Source organism: Aquarana catesbeiana, linkage group LG10 (assembly GCF_042186555.1).
Source record: "Aquarana catesbeiana isolate 2022-GZ linkage group LG10, ASM4218655v1, whole genome shotgun sequence".
Lineage (NCBI taxonomy): Eukaryota > Metazoa > Chordata > Amphibia > Anura > Ranidae > Aquarana > Aquarana catesbeiana.
Window position 1 is genome coordinate 53,985,227 of NC_133333.1, and position 24,896 is coordinate 54,010,122.

A 24,896-nucleotide genomic window follows, 5' to 3' on the forward strand; every position below is an offset into this window, starting at 1 on the left:
TCAGATGTTATATTAATAATTGTATACAGACTGATGGTTAATGGTCACATTAGTTGGAAGGAGGTTTTCTATTTATTCATTTAATCCCCTCAACGCATTTAGGGGGGACGTTTACCAGATTACTTATACATTTTGATCAATTGTCACTGATGTGGGTGTACCTAAACCTTTCTACACAATAAGGATTTATTTGTCTGTACACACTGGCACGGAACATTAATCCCAATTGGCACATATTCATTTTATAACTTATTTTTACCTTTATTTTGAGTAGAGTGCACATTTGCGCACCCAGTAGAGATTATACATCCAACTAGGTATCCAACACAGGTAGCGCCACTTGCCCCTATCTATAAACTCGCTAAGTTTACAAGTGCATGGACTGCTTTATGCTGGTAGATGTCATCTCATTTTGAAGAAAGTTATCATATACATTATATGCAATAACTGAATTGATTTTTTTTTTTACCAGAGCCTGCCATAGGTATGATCCTGGGTAAAAAAAAAAAAATTTGTATACTTTGTATACTTGTTCTGTATAATTTGTTTCAATAAAAACCTTTGGAAATTAAAAGAAGGAGCAAGATTATTTTTTTATTGTTTGGGATACAACTGTATAAAAAGACAAAAAAAAATAAAAATAGCAAAGATCACATTCACAAACCATTAAAATAGTGACCCTACAAAAGTGCATGTTGGCAAGCCAAAAATCCCACTTGGTTTGATATTTAGGGAGGGTAAACCCATTCTATAAGCTGAATGCATTTAACCTACCCTCCCTTCTAGACTGTAAGCTCTAATGAGCAGGGCCCTCTGATTCCTCCTGTATTGATTTGTATTGTAACTGTACTGTCTACCCTAATGTTGTAAAGCGCTGCGCAAACTGTTAGCGCTATATAAATCCTGTATAATATTAATAATATCCTTAGTGACCACTTTTTCAAAGGGAATATTCAGTGACTTTCAATTATATGCAATAGCCCACTGTGCATCTTCCAGGATAGATTAGATCAGTTTACGATACACCTCCTGGGGTAGAAGGATGAGGGAAGAACAACAAATCACACCTGAATGACCGCAACATACAGGGATATACAATGTAATACTGACATATAATCACACACCAAGGTTGGACTTGTGTCTTTTTTCAACCTCACCTACTACCGTATGTAACTATGTAAATAATGAGCTAAAAAAAAGGTACAGTGTAATGCTTGTAAACTGACTAATGAGATTCCAAGCCTTACCCAAAGTACCTGAACAAAGGGTCAGCTCCAAAAGATTTGTTTTAATGTGTCCCATTCCTGACCACCTTCATCTTTCAATTATCACTACAGAAACTGATGTCAAGGGAAGTGGCCTTGCACTTTTAAAGTAGCTTTTTGAGCTGAAATGTAGGCGCTGTTGGATATTTGAGTGGTGTTGCTAGCTTCCAGTGCCTATTGCATAGCTTTCAACGTTCCTTGAAAAACTGGTAGGACACTCCTAAGAAAGAAAAAGATGATGGTGCTTCTCCTCTACCTGGGATAGACAGATTACCAGTTGGAAAAAACCCAGTACAGTGGCTACGTCCTCTACTCAGCTTCTTCTCATAATTATGTGTCATATTACTATACAGGTCCTCTTTTTGTGACCAGAAGTTACTGAAGCTCAGATGCCCAGGCCAAATTTAGCAGTATGCATCATTAAATCTGACTATAATTCTGTGACAATATGCCTACCTAAAATAAATTTTACATTTTTATTTGTAAGGACATTTTTGGTACAAGGTTTTTATAAATGTTCTTACTATATTTTTATTACAGGCTGCCAAAAATTAAAAATATATACAGTATATTTATATACTATGTGAATAAATTTAAAACTCATCAACCAGCTTTGTTTGCAAAATCATTCATACATATTAAAAAAGAATAGGAACAAAAGTTTATGCTTCTATGAAATAGATATTGGTAGCTTGCCCTAATCCTTTAAGTCATTTTTACAAATCGAAAGCTGGTTGAAAGTGTTTGAAATTTTCAGAAAATGCCAACGTTTGCCACCGATGTTAATATATACTCAAAATGCCAGTGTGTGGCAGTGTATACTTCAGTGATTTTCAGATTCCAGGGACATTAGCCAGGTATGATATATGAGGTCTGTCTGGAAAAAGTCCAGCCATTGTTAATATAATGAGAACAGTTTGCGTGACATTGATGTAACCTGGCAGCCAAGGAGAGTGAATTGGAATGCGCATGTGTGAGTTAGCATGTGTACTGTGTAGCCATTGCTACATTCAAAATGACTGAGCAAGTAGAGAAACAAATCTGCATCAAATTTTGCATTAAAGTGGTTGTAAACCCCATTCATGAAATTTGACCTGGGCACTGCAGTGTTTACTCTCTCCAAAGCTCTAAGTCCTGTGTCTTTCTGCTGCTCCGTTCCTCTGTTATCAGCAGAGTCACTTTTGACAAGTTCTCCAACACGAGATAACAGCAGCTAAAAATTTGTGATGGGGAGAGTGCTTAGAGGTAGATAAGAAGAGAGCTTGTCTATTCACAGTACAGCTCTGCATGTTTCTTCGTTCCTCTGCCTATGTGGAGTGCAGGTGTATTCCTTTCCTCCAATCAGCACTCACTCAGTGTAAGCCCAGACTCCACACCCACTACTGAATGCGAAAACAAGAACATGATCTGCAGCTTCCAAAGAGTGTAGAAAGGGAAAAACGGCCGATCTACATGTAAAACTTATGTAGGCAGATTTGTTTCATCTCTGTGTATCATCTGAAGATATTCACCTCACTGGGTATAGGAGAGGGTTTATAGCCACTTTAAGCTTGAACATTCCACCACGGAAGCCATTCAGATGATTCAGAAGGCTTTCAGGAACAATGCAATGAGTGCAACACAAATAAAAGTGTGGCACAAAGACTTTGAAGATGGTCGAGAATCTGTTGAAAGTGATCTATGTTTTTGGAAGGCCTGCAACAAGCAGAACACCTGAAAATGTTGAACATGGACAGGCTGCAATCAACAAGGGTCAAAGACTGCCAGTGCGAGAACTAGAAGTAGAAGCTGATCTGGGGATTCCAAAAACTACTGTGTCCAAGATGGAATTCGCCCAGTTTTCCACGCCCGAAGAAGGTGCAGCCAAGTCGTAGCAAGATCAACACAATGTTAACCATGTTTTTTGATTGTGAAGGTGTTGTTCATCACGAGTATGCTCCTCCAGGCCAAACAATTATTAGAGAGTACTACCTTAATGTTCTTTGCCGGTTGACAGATGCAATACGATAAAAATGGATGCAGCAATGGGCAACTAGTGATTGGCAGCTTCATCATGACACGCCTGTCCATGCATCACTTCTTGTGCAGAGTTTTTTGACAAAACCTCAAATCACCTAGGTGACTCAGCTACCCTACAGCCCAGGTTTGGTGCTCTGCGACTTCTGGCTTTTCCCAAAACTAAAATCACCTTTGAAGGGGACTGAGATTCAGGAAAATACGACAAGGCAGCTGATGGCGATTCCAACAAAGGATGTTGCAGAGTCTTTTAAACATTGGAGGAGACGTTGGGAGAATTGTGTGAGGTCCCAAGATGCCTACTTTGAGGTGTCATTGTCATATGTACAATGTTTCTTGTATCTACTTCAATAAATGTCTCTATTTTTCATATTACATGGCTGTACAGAGCCTGTGTACATAAAGGGATTGTAAAGTCAGAAGGTTTTTTCATCTTAATGCATTCTATGCATTAAGATAAAAAGCCTTCTGTGTGCCTGCTGCCACCTCAGCCCCCCTAACACTTACCTGAGGTCCCTCTCTGTCCAGCGATGTCCAGGAGTGTCTGAGCCGTTCGAGATTCTCCTTCCTGATTGTCTGAGACACAGCAGCAGCACTATTGGCTCCTACTGCTGTCAATCAAAGTCCGCTAGCCAATCAACACAGAGAGGAGGCAGGGTGGGGCTCCGTGTCTTAATGGACACAGGGAGAGCTGTTAATTAGCTTGGGTGCCCCCATAGCAAGCTGCTTGCTGTGGGGGCACTCAACAGGAGGGAAGGGACCCGAGAAGAGGAGAACCTGGGCTGCCCTGTGCAAATCCACTGCAACAGAACAGGTAAGAATAACATGTTTATTATTTTTATAGGAAAAAAACAAGACTTTACAATCACTTTAATTACCAAGCCAAGCCATTGGTCCAAGCTGAATCAATGTACAGTAACTATGTATAAAATACCTATACCTGGAATTCTTCTTTAACAATGGAGCTGAAGTTTTGATCAGGGCAATTTAGATTTGGGGGTCTGTTTATACATTTTCACACATTTTTCTAATTGGATTCAATTGGGAAATGTGCAAAACCCGGGATAAAGTTGTGTGAAATTAATTATAAATGGAACCCGCATAATATTTATGATATGCTAATAAATCCTTAATGGAAAACAGAGCAGAGGTTGTTGGCAGCCTAATGGGCCGTACACACGATAGGATTTTCTGACAATAAATGTTGGATGTGAGCTTGTTGTCGGAAAGTCCGACCATGTGTATGCTCCATAGAACATTTGTTCTCGAAATTTCTGCCAACAAATGTTTGAGAGCAGGTTCTCGAATTTTCCGACAACAAGTCTTGCTGTCGGAAATTCCGAGCGTATGTACACAATTCCGACGCACAAAAGTCCACGCATGCTCGGAATCAAGCAGAAGAGCCGCACTGGCTATTGAACTTCATTTTTCTCGGCTCGTTGTACATGTTGTACGTCACCACGTTCTTGACGTTTGGAATTTCCGACAACATTCGTGTGACCGTGTGTATGCAAGACAAGTTTGAGCCAACATCCGTCGGAAAAAGATCCACGGTTCTGTTGTCGGAATGTCCAACTGTGTGTACATAGCATTAATGCTTATAAAACTACTGACTATATGTTTCCTTTCTTATGCCAACTCATTTATTTTTGCAGTCCAGGAAAACTGAACTATTTGGTTGGCCAACATGTATAGCATTGCTTAGGTCCGTTTAGTCCCAGAAGTCTGAAATGAGAGAGATTGGAGCAGGCTGACTGCACATGGTGAATGAGAAGCCCAGGGAAGTGTTTAATAGCAGCTTTAGGAAGAAAGGAAGTAGAGAGCTGTGCAGCCCACCCCCTGTTTAGTTGTTTGCTACCCACGTCTGTACTCTGTCTGACTGCTGCTGATTATAGCGGCTCTTTCTCTCCCACGCTCACTTTCCTGTCCGTATCACAGCCTCTTGTCCCTGCTTGCTTATTTAACCAATTTGTGGCTTTTACCTTTTCACAAAGGCCACGGTGATGTGCAAAGAGCAATTATTTTACCAAACGCACCATAGGCATTAATACAATGCGTATGCAACAATAAGAGAAAAGCAAATAACAAAATTGTAGCTGTTGCCTCAGTGACCAGTCAGAATTCTTGTTTAATTTTTCCTGTAAATGAAAGCTAAGGTTACTTTGGGCAATTCTTTGTTCTTTTTCCTGTTCTCATAAATAAGTTTTATTGGGTAAAGGGTATTGGTACAAACAAAACCAAATTATTATTATTATTATTTCCCAGCACGCTTTCCAGCTAGCTAAAAGCAAAATAAAACCAATTAAAGTGTTTAACCACTTGAGCTCCGAAAGTTTTTACCCCCTTCATGACCAGGCCATTTTTTTGCTATTCGGCACTGCGCTATTTTAACTTGTAATTTCGCAATCATACAATTCTGTACCCAAACAAAATTTATAAAAAAAAAATTTCACACAAATAGAGAGCTTTCTTTTGATGGTATTTTTGCCTTTTTTTAATAGCTTGTTGGATATGCTTTCAGCTGCACGGTGTACAGTTGGGCTTCTTATTTTAGATTTTTATATATAAAATATAAAATGTTTGACTATTCTTCCAGAAGAGCATTTTTGAGGTCAGGCACTGATGTGGACAAGAAGGTCTCCGCTCTAATTCATCCCAAAAGTGTTCTATCGGGTTGAGGTCAGGACTCTGTGCAGGCCAGTCAAGTTCCTCCACCCTAAACTCGCTCATCCATGTCTTTATGGACCTTGCTTTGTGCACTGGCACAAAGCAAGTTCCATAAAGACTTGAATGAGTGAGTTTGGGGTGGAGGAACTTGACTGGCCTGCACAGAATCCTAACCTTAACCTGATAGAACACCTTTGGGATGAATTAGAGCGGAAACTGCGAGCCAGGCCTTCTCGTCCACATCAGTGCCTGACCTCACAAACGCTCTTCTAGAAGACTGGTCAAACATTCCCATAGATATACTCCTAAACCTTGTGGACAGCCTTCTCAGAAAAGTTGAAGCTGTTATAGTTGCAAAGGATGGGCCAATGCAATATTGAACCCTACGGACTAAGACTGGGATACCATTAAAGTTCATGTGCGTGTAAAGGCAGGTGTCCCAATTCTTTTGATAATATAGAGTGTGTGTGTTTGATATATATTATTTTTATGTACTACAGAGTGTTAGTTGGTCACTTTCATCCACACACAAACCACAAGATGTTAGAATGCAGTCTTCTCACTATTCTTCTTCAATCCTCCCGAGTGTATGCTATGTTTATCAAGGGACATCAGATGTTGTCGATAAACACTTTCATAAACCATCTTAGTTTGATGATAAAATAGCTTTTCTGGGTGGCCATGCAGTTACTATATTGCAATCTATAATTTGCATACATATACTAAAAGTTATTCACATTGACCCAACTACCAATAATGCCTACTTGTCGGCACTACTTAAAACTCTATGCTTAAATTATATTTAGACTTTTTCTGTTTTTTTTTTAACTCATTTTAAATTTAGCAACAAATAGTGGAATAGTATTTTTTTGCCCGTAGCTCCCAAGTGATAGACTACAATTACAAATGTCAAAAATCCATATCTTCCTTCTCAGAGATTCTGCAATGTGTCTGAAAAGCTCAGAACCGATTGCCTTTTTCCTATAGATAAGACAATGTACTCTACACATGTACGCTCCATTTCATTACTGCCATATGAGAGAAGTGGCCACAGCTTCTGACAAGGCAATGACTCAGACAGGCACAGAGGGTCTGTTGCCAGCAGTTGTTCTTGCTATTCTATATGGGAGCCCTTAAAGGGTCAGTAAAGCTTATAGTGATAGCTGGTCGGTTGAGCCAGGCAGCTATGGCTTCTTATGTTTCCCAGATACTCCTGTAGCAAAGGCACTGACCTCCAACGGCCTAATGGTGACCTCCAGAGTCAGGGATAGCTTACATCTGTCTTTGTAGACTGGGTTACAAGGCATGGTGGTTGTGATGCAAGATGGAGTGATGGGCGCCAGACACTTTTTGAATGCAAAAGAGATTTATGGTCTCTTAACAGAACTGTGGGAGAGTGGGTTAAGGCCAGGACACCCTTAAATAGATGCAATGGTAATTGGCAGACTCCTATAGGTAGACAGCTATACAGTGGAAGGCCTTCTGTATAGGTAGGACCGCTGTCTCCTATGGCAACAAATCATATAACAGTCACTTACGGTGTTGTACTTAACTATTGGTAACACAGAATAGTTCTCCTTGCACTCTACAGTCTCTCACTGTAGACTTTTACTCATTGAGCTCCCAGTCTCTCACTAGACTCTCAGGCCCAATCGCCACTGAATCCCCTGAGCTCTTCTACTTCCATAACTCGGTATCTTCCTCAAGCGTCACCCCCACTTCCCTGCTAGGTCCCTGGCTTGGCACTCAGAGATACTCTTCAAATGTCACCCCTGCTGACCCGCTAGGTCCCTGGCTTGGCACTCACTGATGCTCCTGAAGCATCACCTTTGCTTTCCCGCTGGGTCCCTGGCTTGGCACTTGCTGAAGTTTTCACACTTCTTCACTGTCCCCGGCTGGTGAGAAGACTGCTCTGGTACTGGCTCCAGCTTACTCACAGTGGTCTCCGGTCCCTTAGTGGTGACAGCCTCCCCTCTACCTCCGACCACAACTGGTTTCCCATCCGGCTGAACCTTTACTGTCGGTTGGACTCCAATCCTGCGGTCCCAACCCTGTGCTGCTTCTCCTGCTTCTGGATAGGTACTCAGACAGCCTAGCAGCCAGATGTCCCCGGGATAGGCCTCAGGATTCTGGCCTAGCAGCCTGGGGCAGCATAACACACGTCCACCCAGACAGCCATCCAGGTGGCACAGAACCCCGATCACCTGACTCCACCCAAATAAATAGGCTATCCCAGCAGGCCAAGGGGGCTTAAAGAAACCCCTGCCCATTGACTGAGACACCCCATCCATTTGTAACCTGACCTTGCTAAGCCCTTGTTTATCTAATGTCACCAGCATAACGCCACCTAGCGACAGAAAAAAAAAGGTGCAGCAAGTCCAGGACTAGAGATAAATTAGTGGATCTACTAACAATTAACCAGGGCAACTACTGCCTGGCATATTAAATTTACTAGCAGCCCTGCCTAAACACCAGGGTGCTACACTCCAAAAGCAAGATTGCTTGTCATAATTCCTCTTTTCTGTGCAGTTATGGGTATTTGTGTGCACCTTTGCATGGTTATAGATTCTCCTTTTTCATTTTCTAAATAATAAATCCAGCATGGAGAATGGGCATCCCTTATAAAGGCCAGAGAAGGTGTGCAAACCCAGGAATAATAGAATAAATTAAATAAGAAATCTCATCTATAGGGGTCCCAGAAGATTGAGTTTTGGAAGAATTTATTGTCAATAACTGTGCAGTTTTGAGGTGACGAGGCCTGTCACAATCACTGTGACTCTCCCAAAACATACATTGAACATCAAGAACTTTATGACTACCCACCTAATATTGAATGTTTCCCCTTTTTCTCCAGCATAACAGCCCTGACCCATAGAGGCATAGATGCCACTAGACCTTTGAAGTTATGCTGTGGTATATGAGCCATCAGTCGCAGATCCTTTAAGTTCTGTAAGTTGTGAGGTGGGGCCTCCATAGATCAGACTTGTTTTTCCAGGACATCCCACTGATGCTTGATTAGATTGATATCTGGAGAATTTGGAGGCCTAGTCAACATTTCAAACTATTTTTCTGGTGTGGCAGGGCGCATTATCCTGGTGAATAGGCCACTGCCATCAGGGAATACCAATTCTGAGAAGGGGTGATACTTGGTCAGCAAAAATGTTTAGGTAGGTAATACATGTCAAGTAACATCCACATGAATGGCAGGACCAAGGTTTCCCAGCAGAACATTGCCCGAAGTATCACACTGCCCCCATTGGCTTGCCTTCTTCCAATACTGCATCCTGGTGCTATCTCTTTCCCAGGTAAGCACCTCACACGCACCCGGCCATCCACATGATGTAAAAGAAAATGTGATTCATCAGACCAGGCCACTTTCTTCCATTGCTCCGTGGTCCAGTTCTTTCTGATGCTCATGTGCCCATTGTAGGCACTTTGGGCTGTGGACACAGTTCAACATGGGCACCCTGACCTGTCTGTGGCTACGTAGCCCTATATACAACGATCTAGGATGTCCATTTTTTCTGCTTTCAACATATCGACTTCAGGGACAACATGTTCCCTTCCTGCCTAATATAACCCACTGACTTTCAGATGCCATTGTAGGAAGAAAATCAATGTTATTCACTTAACCTGTTGATGGTCATAAAGGTAAGGCTGATTGGTGTACACCTGCTGTACTGGCATGGTGGAATCCACACATGACTAAAGATAAACTTAAGCATAATACATGTAAAAAGACAACATTGCAAGAACCAAGTACAGTAGCCACCCACCCTCCGTTTTCATAGCATTTGCTTACTATTCCCAGTACAGGTGTGTTGTAGGTTGGCCTAAGATGATGGAAAATATTCAGATGTTCCTGCGTGTCGTTAAGCTGATATACAGCATAAAGTCGGGTACACATGATCAGATTATCGGACTAATTTTTGTCAGTTTTTTGTTGCATGCTCATATCGAAAGTGAAGAGGTTACTCAACATACGAAAATTCTCGTACGACCGAATTCAACTTCAGAAGTGATGTAATGTGTTAAATTGTTTTGTATGTGTTCTTTCGTTTTGGAGCATGTGTAGTCTTGCTCTTACAATTTTTTTCGGACGAAAACTGTACTAATTATAACGAAAATTGGACGTTGTGTTCACATACAACAAAACTTTTATAGCCTGCATATCCAGTTTTTGTCGAAAATTCAGAATCAGCTGTTGAAAGCACCATACTAACGATCCAAAAATCGGCAGGTTGTTCACCGGACAAAATTTTACTTCTGATTTTCTGATAGTGTTAACGGGCCTTAAGCATATACAAAAGGACATGGCCCCAGTAGATCTGACCCTAAGGGTAACAATAGTTAATGATCAGAAATAATACAACTCAATAAAACGCAATAGGCAGCAAGAGACCTTAATAGGGATGTCTGCAAAGGTCTGAATGTGTTCAATGACCTTTCTAATCACCAAAATCTGCTGTATGATATATATGGATGTGCAGAATTAAATGTCAGAGACTAGGACTGAAATTGTAGGATGCATGATTAGTCAATTGTTTTGCTTTAATGGGCACTTGTATCATTTGATTTGGTCTGTGCACTGAACAGGCATCCCCCAGCAGATGTCCCTTAATGAGGAAACAAGAAAAGTGATTGGTGGCAAGTACACCCAGGCAACCACTCATTAGGAGTGTCAGCGTTGACATTGAAAAATAGAATAATATCAGATGATAGTCTGAGCATCACAAAATTGTATGAAGAAGTTGCAAAACTAGAATTCTCTTTTCATTGACCTTGATATCTGTTTTCCTGTGTATTTTCCCAGCCGTGCTACCAGAAAGTGAAGAAGTGGGTTGAGAGTAATATTTCGTCGGTGGGGATCTTTGGCATCTGCATTCTTGTTGTACAGGTGAGTTCTCCTTATACATTGTGTCATATAAAATTGAGGAATTCAAAAGTCCACAGTTAAAGTTTCTCTGTTGGGTCCAGATGCCAAAATGTGCAATTTGCTTAATCTGACCTATTTCACACAAATACAGGTGGACTGGTAAAGCTTGGGTTGCATCTCTTCTTTCAGATCTGCTAGTCCTTGGTAGACTGTACATAATACAGCTTATATTATAGCCACCTGGATACTTCTTGACACTCACAAGCCCGTCATCAATTTACTTACGGGTCAATAAAAATGCAAGTCAATCAAGGAAATCTGTCATGCAAAAAATAAGGAGGCTGCCATTGCTAAGCTCCATCTAAAAGTAATTGATTTTGAGCAAGCACACAAAAAGTGTGGAGGCAGTGAAGTCTAATATTTTGATCCATCTACTTGTTGCTGTTCACTGATTCAAAAACAATTTTATTGTAGTGTTGGATTAGCATGGTGGCCAGGTAACCAGTATTCAGGCAAATAAAACAATCATTTGTTTAATTTGGTTACAAAATAATTATAGAAAATCTTTATATGTATTTTACATATAGCTGGTATACATTCTGAATAATCAGCTTTCTGTAATCCCCTATACAGGAAGAGTGAGAGGGGCAGCACTATAAGCCAATCAGACACAACTGCATTGGGTACTGATATGTAACAATGAGTACCTCCTAAGAGAAATAAGGAGGAGAGGGCTGATCTTATTAGTGTGCTGCTACTCCTTCAGTGTCCAGTCATTGGCTAAAGTTAGGCCGGTCTTGCATGGTTCGAATCTCGGCTGGTGATTAGCAGGACTAATCACTGTCTTCTCCTGATGGGAAGAAAATGTTTGCCAAGGGTCCAATCAACATTAAAGATGGCCCTGGCTGTATAGCCTGTAGAGAGGTATCAGAGTGCAGGATCTAGCTTTATGGTCTAGAACAGATCATGAGACTTATTGACCAAAATTAGGAAATATTAGCAGGTAATCCAGTTCTCATACATGCATTTCATCTTTAAAAAAGAAGTACACTGTTGTACATAAAAATCTATATCCCTCACCCAGCATCTTGAGCCAAAATGCCAATAGAGAATAATATATATATATATATATATATTGCTTAGATCAGAACCTTTGTACAAATGACAATACAATTAACCCTCTTCTTTATTCAGCTCCATTTAGACTTCAGATTGCCCCCCCCCCCCCCCTCCACCTTACCTTTTTCAAACCTTCAGCTCCCTTTCACCTTAGATCAGCCTCCTCATTTTTTCCAGCCCCAAGGTTCCTTAGACAGCAGATTGCACCCCTTTACTCCTTTCAGTGTCCAGCCACCCTTAGAACTTAGAACTACCTCTATCAGTCTGCAGCTTCCCATCAGAGTACTGGCAAAGCAATGCTTTTGGAGAGTGTGCTGTATTATGCAGAGTATTGAAATTAACAGCCAGAAGCTTCCTGGATGCAGAGAATACTTTACTGTCATGGAGAAGTATCAGAAGATGTCTTTATCATCATGTAACAGGAAGAGAACACAAGCAAGTGCATTGAGCATATATAAGAACTATACACTATAATACCATAGCGCCAGCTGCTGAATAGATAGGTATAATGCATACAGTATTGACAGTTTATTAACGACTTTACATTACACGCTGTTGCTCTTCCAACATGCTGGTGTTGTTAGATCAAGCAGTCTTTGTGTCTGTTAGGATTTTCTGCATGCGATATAAAGAATGACCAGTCTTTACCCTTACCTTGGCAATTTTTTTAATAGAAGCAAGGTATGACAAAACTGTCCTGGACAGTGGTCAGTGAGTAGCACCGTTTCTTTACATCTGTGGTTCAAGATGCTGTAGAGGTTTTTGTTGCAAAGACCAGAAAAGGGGAAATAGAATTTTTTGGCATGGTAGCACACTTATCATTTAAAGCCTACGTTTTGGTAAAACCTTTGATGAAAAAATCAGCACAAGGGACATACTTGCATTCAATCAGAAGTGTTCCTTGTGTTGGTGCTAGCTGTCATAGTTGAAATCTTTTGTTCTTTGCCCCCCAATCATACCCTGCAGCCGTAATCTTTTGGTGCTGTGGGGGTTAGTAGACCTGAGGGATGAGGGACTCCAACTATGTTGCCCATTCTGCCCCCCTCCAACATTCATAGATGCTGTACTATATCTTTCATGAAAAGCTATCTATGATTGGAGGATGGGCAGACGAATGAAAGGTCCACCTCCTACATCGCTTTTCATTGATGGAAGCGATCAGTTGTATGAATGGAGGAGGAGGGGAATGGCAAGCATAGTCAGTACTCCTGATGAGTGCCTGTGACCGATCTCTCGTCTCTATTAACCACCACAGCAGTGAAAGATTATGGCTGTGCGATATGAGAGGGGGTGTAGAGGACAGAGGATTTCGGCACCAGCACAAGGGATGCTTCTGATATGTACATCCCTTATGCTGATTTTTTTTTTTTTTTAAACGTCTGCTTAAAGGTGGTTGTAAACTCTTACATTTACAGTACCAAATGAAGTGACTGGCCTCAGATTATACAAAGAGATGAAACAAGTCCTCCCTACATAATCTGTATCTGTTTATCTGCAGTCTTCTCTTCTCTACATCCATTCAAAGTGTAGAATTTATACAGCTTGTCTGAGCTTTCAAAAAGCAGGGGGAGGGGAGCTGAAGTTGCACTCTGCGGAGCTCAATGAAGAGAGTTTTTCGAACTGATTAGAGGGAAGGGACACACCCTTCTTCACACAGCACACAGGAATAGAGCTGAGGCTGTCAATCACAGACTATGTACTGGAGCTCCCTTCCCCATCACCTTTTTTTTCTCTTGGTGTCAAGAAAACAGGTCAGAAGGGACTCGTGTAGATAGAGGAACAAGGCAGCAGACAGAAGTGACACTTAATGGATTGAGACAAGCACACACTAAAGAGGGATAGGATTTGTTCATATTTCATGTGAGAGGTTTTAAACCACTTTAAGGGAAAACTATAAGGGTTTGGAATATTTTATAGTCTGAAGCGAAAGTTGTATATCTATAATATATTATTTTTTGTATATCATTTTTGTTTTACAAATCTGGCACATTCGGGTTTCGCAGAGCATTATGAGCTTTGAAAGAAAAAAGCATAGATACAATTAACCCACAGGCTGTATCTGTCTGATTGAAGCATTGTATGAAGCCATCTATTAGGTGGGGAAGGAAGGAGGCTTTGGCAATTCCCTGATTAACTGTGAAGCCACATGTCCCTGTCAAGGCAGCTTTGATAAGTGTGATCCCTAACTTTTAATTGGGATGCCAACTGTTGGACATCTACAGAGTAGCAATGCACAAATTGTGAACAGGTCTACCTGGAGGTACATGATGTAATTATTAAAGTAATTTTAATATACATAATAGGTGTGCATTAGACAGTCATTGTGAATATCTAATATTATGCATGTAACTTTCGAGTTCTCCCTTTGTGCATGTTTTACGTTTTGTGCTGTATTGCGTACTTAGAATCACTGACTGGAAGTAAATCTTTTTGTTGTTCTTTCCTTTGTTAGGTGTTCGGTCTGATCTTCTCCATGCTGATGTACTGCCAAGTCCTCAAGGCAGAAAAGTATTATGAGTAATCCCAGATGTTTGCAAGATCTTAAGATGATCCAGAGGCTGATGTTCCACATCTCTGTTCAGCTGGATCAAAGACTGTTTCTTCATGCTTCTCGGGCCATGCAAGGCTGTTCTTGGCTGCACTTCTCTGTATAGGGACCCATGTCCGTTTCTGTTCATCTTACCTGCTGACTGAACCATTAGCGTGAAAGTATTTCCTGTATAAGAAGACCTATATTGCTGACTATATCATAGCAGCTTTTGTAAGGCAGCTTCCGTATCTATACAAAGCCTTTAGATTCTACTCACAAATGAAGAATAAGAACAGTCTTCTTCCTTCTTTTTTTTTAAAGCACCAAAGCCATTCAATGAAGTTTGACCAGATGGAACCATTGCAATCTCAGGACATCCTAGAATGATATGCATAGCTCTGCCAAGCACATGCCTCATGAGGATTGTTAGACAAAGCACAATGCTTTCAATCTGAGATACAGAAACAACAACATGAGCATTGACAACAATTCAATTTGCACTCTAGTCAAACGTGAACGTTCTGCATTAAGGGTTAATCGGGGGAACAGTCTATCTATCTAGGTTTCTGTCATTTTCTTTTGGCTTTAATCGTATGCATATGGCTGCCCCAAACTATGTCATTATCATTGCTAATATCCTCATCTTCTAAATGATGCTGAATCTGAACCCGCAAAAAAAAAAAAAAAAAAAAGGAGAGGGTGTTCCATAGTTTCAGCACCACCCTCTCTCTGAGCTCAACCCAACCTCACCCAAGCACACAACTGGTTACAAAGAATCAAGAAACATGCAGTCCTACCCTGAACACATGGAAAAGATGCCAAACAAGGCTACATTGGACTATAGAATACCAATCAATCCATGGAGTAGAATTTGAGCTGCAATGCTTTCTGGATGACAGAATTTACTCATGTATTTTACTTGTTGCCACAGCCCCATGTCAGGGGTCGACTCTATGAAGGACATAAGGTTTTATCACTGTTCCACCAAGAATAATACACAGGTTTGCTATCAGATTGCAATATTAGCAAGACCATGTGCCCAAAACATGATTTTGCCAATCTGTGATGGAAATCGGCCTAGTGATCACTTATCAGTTGTCACATAAGAGCTTCTACGTAAATTCATCTTTCTATTTTCATGCATTATAGCCATTCAGTATTAGAATGTTCTTAACACAGATGTAAAATGCATTTATTCAAGTTTTTATAACCCATCAATAGACATTTGTACTTCATTTAACCCATATCTTTGCCAGAGGATGCTCTTGGTAAAGGTTGAACAAAAGTATTGGATCTGCAGTAGTGTGGACAATATTGACTCCTGTAACCTGATGGAGAAAGCAACATATTATGAGAACTTGAGCTTAAGCTGAACTGTTCGCTTGATAATATTTCAAGTTCCTTTTGCACTTTTGTTCCATTTTCTATGTATATAAGGTGCCAATCTTCAAAGAGTAACTCCCCCTAGAAATGTGGTGGGGCAAGACAGAACCCTGGTTGAGAATGGCTGCACTAGAAGATTTGTATTATGTGTATGTATGCCACAGGTGGCTTAGTTGTCATGCAATCTGTTAACCAATCACAGCCATATTAATGGTGACAAGAGGCCTTCTCACTAGGACATTGTACAGCAGCAAATACCCAACCGTGGCTCAAACTTTGCATTCACCAAAAAAACTATAAAATCTGTTTGGGGGAGTCCAGCTTTAATCCAGTTATGTGCCTATATAGCATTGCAGTATTGCCCTGGATTATATGTTGAATGTTTTTAAAATGCATACTTTTATATTGTCATAAGTGTATAATAAAAAAGGTGTATCGTAAAGATAACGGCCTCTGTGGAAACCCCTGGCAGTGTAGAGCAAAATATAAGGGCATTAGCATGCTTCAGTTATTTCTATATGATATTCTGTATTAGGTTTACCTTGCTTTAAGGAGAGTTAAGATCTTTTAAAGTGTATATTTTATTTTTGATTTTATTGACAGAAGTGTAAATTTCAAGGGGCAATTTTCTTTCAATAGCAAAACCTATTTACAGTAGTTTAGTACTGCAATGGGCATCCATCTCATCTATTGGAACCCCGTGATGCTGCCAATTAAGAGCTGGAATTTGTAAGATGCTTAAAGTATAAATCTACATAGAGATTATTTGAGGGCAGGCAGCAATATAATAAACTTCTGGAAAATATATGTAATTAATTTTCTTTTATGCTCATTCTGGCTCTTGGCATATCAACTCTGGCCTGTAGAAACCATCCACATTTTGCTTGCTCCTGTGGGAAAACCATGGAATTCTGTGCCAGTATGAAAGTAACTCTGACAAATGAAGGTGAAGAAACAATAAAATGTTTCTTGCTAGGGATACCTCAAAAGCTCATGCAGTAATAAAAATGATAAGGAACAGCACTAATTATTCTCCAGCCAAAATGTCAACCAAGTGGTTTACAACTTATTTTAAATTTTTCTTTTTTTGGGGGGGGGGGGGCATTGGGGAGATTCCCCCTCACTTCCTGTCCTTTGAACACCAGGATGGGAAATGAGGAATATGGGGGTCACGGGATGGGAACACATGAACAGCATGCGAAATCTGAAAGATATTTTACTTTTTCCCCACTCTACCAAAAACAAAATTTTATTTTATAATATCTCTTTACTCCCTAAAGAGATTTCCCACCCCTTTCCTTCCTTCTGACCCTTGTCTCCTGGCGAAGGGGAGGGGATAAAAATGGTCTGATTGCACACCTTAATCTTCTGCAATCAAATTGTCTTTATTAACTTTTGTTCCGCAAGTCATACAAAAAAGTACAACATTGTGAAGGAACCACCAGGGGTCCCTTTATTAGGCAAAGTGACATGTCACTTTCCCTAGTGAAGGGACTCCTGGTGGTTCCAAAATATACTTTTTTTATATGGCGTGCTGAACAATCATCAATAAAAGCAATTTGATTGCAGAAGATTGAGGTGGGCTGGCAACATATTGTTATTGTTATTGTCAATGCCGTGGCACCATCCTCTAATTGTATGAGTACCCCATACTTGAGAATGAATATCAGTTTTGTGTGCAATGGAGAAATCTTGAAAAAACCGACAGAGGTTCTAACCATTCCCCACCCAAAAAGTTTTCACTAGAGTTGGGCTAAATATTAATTCAAGAAAGGTTATACTTACGCTTTAGAAAAGATCATAAGTCTTTATCAAAAGTTAAAGTAAGTTTACCCTGATTGTTTATTATTCCTCAAAGTGTAGTTTACATTTAGCTTATGCTACCTACAGATCTCGAATATATCTTTCAGATGCAAAAATTTGTTCTACAAACATTTGAATGTGCATGTTTGTGCCTATGGATGAGAGACGTTGAGTACTCTATGGACAACCCTGACGCTGGCCTTTTTCAGGAGAAAACAGCCATTGGCTGGAAAAATCAAACTTATGTAACCCTAAGAAGGCACAGCTAAGGGAGGTCAGAGGTTGCATACAGACACATATTTGTGTCTTATTCTAACCATATTGGATGAAGCCGATCTTATGTCTGTAAGCACGTTCAGGGATTGTGTACTTGGGCACTTGTGTCAAAACTGCTTTTCTCTCAAAGGTCAAAAGGAATGTAAAAGCAACTTGAAGCAGCTTAGGTGATCACAAGCCCTTAAAACCACCCATGAGACTCTTCTATAAAACCAAAGGTCTTTGTTGCCCATAGCTATCAATTAGAATCAACCTGAAGTTGTTCTGGAGCTGGATAAAAATGAAAGATGTCAACTGATTGGTTGCTGTGGGCAGCTGCCCTTTCACACCTTTGCTCCAGATTTCATATATTAGCCTCTGTGTATTAGCAGGTGTAACCTGCTTACATACCATATACCACACATCATGTATTTAGTATTTTTTTTTTTTTCTGATCCAAAGATAGCTTGGAGTGTAAATATTAGTGGTATCAGAGCACAACATATGTGAAATACTCAGACTTGTGTAATATGCCAATAAAATCTCTATCGTACAATTTATTGGTGTCAGTTGTTAATGGATTCCTGCGATGAATCTAAAAATGAGTTTGTATACAGAAGTGTTGCACTTTAGATTCATAGTTACATAGTTAGTAAGGTTGAATAAAGACACCAGTCCATCCAGTCCAACCTGAGAGAGTGTGGGTGCGTGTCTACAATTATCCCAATTTTTATTTAAGGTACCCATATAGGGCCATCAATTTACGCAGCACTCCACACATACATCGCACACTCACATTGGTCCCTACCCTCAAGGAGCCCACAATCCAAGGTCCCCAACTCACACTAGGGCCAATTTTGGACAGAAGCCAATTAGCCTACCAGCATGTCTTTGGAGTGTGGGAGGAAACCGGAGTCACCCTATGGTTCATGTCAACGGTCCTTACTTTGTACAGTAAACGTTTATGGGGAACTGTATCAAATGCTTTTGCAAAATCCAGATACACCACATTTACGGGCCTTCCTTTATCTAGATGGCTGCTCACCTCCTCATGAAGGTTAATAGATTGGTTTGGCAAGAACGATTCTTCATTAATTCATGCTGATTACTGCTAATGATACAGTTGTCATTACTAAACTCTTGTATATAGCCCCTTATCATCCCCTCCAAGAGCTTGCATACAATTGATGTTAGGATAACTGGTCTGTAATTCCCAGGGATGTATCTTGGCCCTTTTTTAAATATTGGGGCTACATTGGCTTTTCTCCAATCAGCTGGTACCATTCCAGTCAGTAGACTGTTCATAAAAATTAGGAACAATGGCCTGGCAATTACTTGACTGAGTTTCTTAAGGACCCTCGGGTGCAAGCCATCTGGTCCCAGTGACTTATTAATGTTAAGTTTTTCAAGTCTATTTCTAATTCTGTCCTCTGTTAGCCATGAGGGTGTTTCCTGTGATGTGTCATGAGGATAAATATTGCAGATTTGGTTACTGAAGCCCCCCAATTCCCTCATGAAGACTGAGGAGTAGAATAAATTTAATACCTTCGCCATCTCTCCGTCCTTAGTAACCAGATGTCCTTCCTCATTCTTTATGAGACCAATATGATCTGACCTCCCTTTCTTACTATTTATGTACTCAAAGAATTTCTTGGTATTTTTTTTTCTCTCCTCCGCTATGTGCCTTTCGTGTTCTATCTTAGCTGCCCCGAATGCACCCTTACATTTCTTTTTGCTTTATCCTTTTTTATTTTTCACTTGTATTTTTTTCTTATTTTCCTCTCCTTTGTCTATTTCTTTTTTCTCACTCTTTCTTCTTTTCTCTTTATATATCTCCCCTTTTTTTCTATCTGTTCTTCTTCCCTCCTTCCCCTCTTCTTCCCCCTTTCTTATCTCTTTTTTACCACCATTCATCTTTATCTAATTTACACTTTCATGTGTCCTCCATTACTCCTTGTTCTGTCTTTTCTCATTTACCTTCTGTGTCTCCTTTCCTTGTATGCACTCCCAATCTGTTTGTTCCATGTTCTCTCAGTCAGTGTTAGTACTTCTCAGAGACAGGGCTTAGCAAAGTCATCTTATACTTCAAAAAACTGGAAAAACATCCCCAGTACTGCAATTATATAAAGTAAAATTGTGCTGAATTCAACGTATCTTATCGAGAAGTTAAGCTGCTTGTGGATTGTGTCAAGTCAGCAGGTGACCATACTGTCCAGACAGACTGGGTCTAAAAAGGTATGTTAATGCATAAAGTGCCATTTGAAACAGAACATTTACTGTACCTTCATCTTTTTTCTTCTTTTACCTACATACCTCCTAGATCCAATAACAACTAGGAATGCTGTACAATATTGTTGGGAATGTGCCACAGCATTGGACTGGGTTCTGTAAGGAGCTTGGTTTTCTGTAAATGTGATCACTGCTTTTCCTGTCACCAGCTTTCTGATTGATGTTTAAGTATTTGATATTCCCTACCTTAGTAAACAAAAGTCTACTTGTTCTGCTATGTACATTGTCGTGCACTCTCATTGATTACTGACATTTTCTTTAAAAAAAGAATTTATTTGAAAAAATACTAACAGCCATAATGCAAAACATGCTGAGGCTTTTTTTTACTGCTATAAGGTGCTTATTTGAATAAAGTCATCTCCTTCTCTACTCCTTCCTGGGCTCTCGTTATGCACTTGCATTGATGTACCACTCGGCAAAGCTGGTGAGGGATCGTGGAGGCAAAACCGATCCCTTGGCGCCAGCAGTGTTCGTTTGTGCACATCTCCCCTTTCATTCTCCAACTGGTAGTGGAAACATGAAAGGAAAATCTCTTTTGTTCCTGTGGGCATCAAAGTTCTTTCAGATAATTATGTGAAATCGACTTTACGATTCTTATTAAAAATCTGCAACCGCCATTTTATTTCCTATTGCAGTTAAGGCAGATTATTTCTATGTCCTGTTATAGTATCAAAACAGATTAACTCTTGAAAGAAAACTTATACTAAGAGAAAAATGGAGGCAGCTACTGCTGACACATATCTGGAAATGCTAGATGCATAGCTGCTGGGCATATTTGAAAGGCACAAAAACAAAAAAAACTGTCACTTGTGTAAAGAGCAGGTACCTAAAGATGTCTTATATATATACCTGCATCAGCCTCATAAAGTCTGTGGTTAAGGTAAAAGTGAGGGTGTACCTGGTTTTGACAGGTTTACGGTCAGATCACCATGGGTGGATCAACCGGAAGTTCTCTCCCCCACAGCCTTCTGGGATCTGTGATGTGTCAATTCACAAGACGCAGCACGGCTAGACTGTAGTGGGACTGGATACTTTGCTATGCATTGAGCTAAGGCTGACTCTGCCACTAGCAATCCTCATCTGCCAGTTTTCAGCACATTTTTTTGTGCTGAAAATGCCCCCCTCGGCTTATACTCAAGTCAAGCACTTTTCTGCAGCAGAGAATTACATTTTCCGAACCAACTTTGGGGCCCCGTATCTCGGGGCCACTTGGTACTAGGAACCCCTTTGGATATGTTGTAGTGCTAGTTCCCCTGGGTTTGCACACCAAATTTGGAGTTCCTAGCACTAAGTGGCCTCGAGATAACTCGGTCAACTGTGTCCATCTGCAGCAATGTCATTTCGGGACCCTTTGGGTCCAGAGACCCCAAATTTTGCCTGCAGCTAGGGGGCATCCAGGAACCCTTAACTACCGAGTTTGAAGTTCGGGGGACCTATGGCTGCAAATGGGCACAGTGAGGCTGCAAATGGGCACTGCTGACCCTCTTTTCCACTTGCAGTAGCTGCTCATTACGTTTATTTGATGTATTAGTCAATACGTTTTCCCAGTTTTTTGTGGTAAAATTAGGTGCCTCGGTTTATATTCGGGTCGGCTTATACTCGAGTATATACGGTAATCTCTCAAAGTGCTTTCCTCTGATGTCAATATACAGTTCCTCACATGACTATGGGCTTATCGCTGCTTCACTAGTGCCTCACCAGCTGTGGACAGCAATCAACCAGCCACCTCTCTCCAGCCCTCATTGAGGAGGACTTTCAGCTCCAACCTCAAAAGTCACCAAATCTTTTTGAGCCACTTCAGTTTCTTTCAGCTTTGCTTCTTCTTCTCAGACCTCAACCACCTCTGCACCAGCTGTGGACAGCAATCAATCAGTCACCTCTCTCCAGCCCTCATGGAGAAGGACTTTCAGCTCCAACCACAAAAGTCACCAAATCTTGAGCCACTTCAGTTTCTTTCAGCTTTGCTTCTTCTTCTCAGACCTCAACCACCTCTGCACCCACAGTCTCTCTCTCTTTAAACATTGTCAACCCATTCCTCTAGTAGTTACCAACATTACCTTTAGGCTGGGTTCACACTATTGCGAATTGGATGCGGGTTAAAGGTGACAGTCTCTCTCCATGCCAGGTGATCCCTTCAGTCCATTGCAGTCCAAACAGCACTGACAGTCCCACTCCTGGCTTGCCTTGCCCGCGTCCTGCAGACCCGCACATGAAGCTCCGGTTGCTCATGCTTCCTTGCACCATGGCATCACACAACACATTTAGGCACTCCCTCTGCCAGACCCGCCCCCCATTGACACTGCCTGAAAACACAGTCACAGATATATTTTGTACTGGCAACCTTTTCCTGTCACTGGCATTTACTAGCAGGAGAAAAAGTGAAAGTTTTTTACTGGCTACCAGTAAAAATACTGACGGTTGACAACATGTATTGTATGTGCCATTTAGTCCTAGCCAGGGGTATCTAAAGAGGATGTAAGGCCTAAGAAGTTAGGGGTCAGGAGTATATAACATGCAAAGTAGTGTACAGATTGTGGGGGTCAGACTTATGTAACAGGACTATTAATAATTTTACTGATGTTCTATACTTTTTGGAAGGCATCTTTTACATCACCCTTGCCTCAGCTAAAGGCGAAGTTCACTTTTTTTTTTTCTAAATTCCAGCTCCCCTATGTACCAATATAGCATTAATGTACTTATTTTGCAAAAATAAGAAAGCTTTCCATTAATTCTACACCGGGTTACCTTACTGTCTTCATAGCTGTTTAGACACACTGCTTGAATTACTTCTGCCTTATTTCCTGGTCAGACTTTAGGTCACGATACAGGATGGAGTTGACCAGCAGAGAGTAGATGATGCAGGGTGTGTGCTAATGAGGTCAGCTGGTCAGCTCCTTCCTGTGTCATGACCTAAAGTCTGACCAGGAATTAAGGCAGAAGTTACATAGTTACATAGTAGGTGAGGTTGAAAAAAGACACACGTCTATCAAGTCCAACCCATGTGTGTGATTATATGAAGCAGAAGTAATCGAGCAGTGTGTTCAAACAGCTATGAAGAGAGTTAGGTAAGCAGGTGTAGAATTAATGGAAAGCTGTTTCATTTTTGCAAAAGAAGTACGTTAATGCTATATCAGTACATTGGGGAGCTGGAATTTAGAAAAAAAGGTGAACTTAACCTTAAGGCTGGGAGCACAGATGATGGCTGAGCCAGCACCACTCCTAGAACGAAGGACGGTATTGGAGAGCACAGCTCCCTGTCCTCTAGTTCTGATGTCTAACTAATAAATAACCTTCTACTCATATGGATACCAGAATTAATATGAGGAAGATAGATAGCAAAGGAGCATTTAGTCAACAAATCTCCCAACTCATTGCTGGCAAGACTAAAAAAGCCAAGGCTTGTGACCCAAAATCTGAATTGGACATTACACAGTAGTAATAGTAATGAATGTACTTCTATTTTTTATGCTTGCTTTGTTTTAATCTATTGTTGCCACAATTATGATTATTTTTGTGTTTATTTCTTTATTTAAAAAACAAATCAATCAGCGCAAAAATACTTTAAAACCTAACAACAGCAGCTGAACACTGAGGGTCAAATGATCAAATCCCTAATGGCAGTATAATGAAAAAAGCAGCGCAGTGCATAAACATATAATAACATAACTAAATGATGAGAAAGTCCATAATGTTCATATATAAAACACCAGTAAGTGTCCGGATAAGTGCTCCTAGGGATAATAAGGTGATCAAGTTACAGCCACCACCAGAAGTAATTCCTGTCGGGAATTATCAAGCCCCGAGAGATAATAATTAGAGAGGAAGAAATAAGAGGGGTAGAGGAAGGAGAGGAGGATCTCATCAGTCCCCCCTCCAAGATAATTCCCAATTTCAACATAATTATGAGTCCCCTCGTAATTGGGATAATCATTGGCAGGATCCAGCTCCCTATGCCAACTTTCAAGCGAGAGGTAAACCGCAATATCCTAGGGGTGAACAAGTCCCCATTTCCAGCAGGTTTGCCCCTTTACAAAATCATGCCACACAGGAAGGGGGGGGGGGGGTTCAGGGGCTCAGAGTGGTCCAGGGAGGGGCCCCACATTGTACAATCTGAACCTGGGGGATTGGTGGAGAAATCCATCTCAGCAAACCCCACAGGGAAATTGCCAACCACGAAAAAGAAATGTAAGAGAGGAAGGAAAGGGGGTAGGAGAGTACAAAAGACCCAAACCCCAATAGGAACAGGGATTTACAACTTAAGCAGTAGCTCATTGAGTGAAGATGAGATGCGTGTTCTGGACAGAGGACTTCAATTTACCCCCATACAGAATCTTAATAAATTCCAGACTTATGTAAATATTCACAAATACATTAGAAGTTTGAATATCAAAAAATATTTTTTGTCTAACTCCGTCAAAACGTCCATGGTAGATGTGGGTTTCCACTCTAATCTCCGTAACAAGTCCACTTTTAACCCTTTGAACACAGATGATAAATATTTGAAAGTGTTTAAAAACATGGTGTTTAATGATTTGGATAAGATGAGGATAAGGAAGATGGCTGATTCCCAATATATCAGGAAGGGTATGGAGTCACTAGAGAAACAAAAGGAGATTATCATACGCCCGGCTGATAAGGGAGGAGGTTTGGTCGTTTTGGAAAAAACATACTATCAGGCAGAGATGAGCCGGTT

At 40.7% G+C, this 24,896-nt stretch overlaps 1 protein-coding gene across 3 annotated transcripts in view; it reads left to right on the forward strand.

Annotated features, from left to right (window-relative positions):
• LOC141110695 (tetraspanin-4-like) overlaps window positions 1-18,472 on the forward strand; it is a 172,477-nt gene extending 154,005 nt beyond the window's left edge. For all 3 annotated transcript variants that reach the window (XM_073602198.1, XM_073602199.1, XM_073602196.1), the window contains 2 exons: window positions 10,762-10,845; window positions 14,396-18,472. In XM_073602198.1, coding sequence (XP_073458299.1) covers window positions 10,762-10,845; window positions 14,396-14,464 — 153 coding nt within the window. In that variant the 3' untranslated portion in view covers window positions 14,465-18,472. The remainder of the gene's footprint in view (window positions 1-10,761; window positions 10,846-14,395) is intronic.
• Window positions 18,473-24,896: the final 6,424 nt, after the last annotated feature.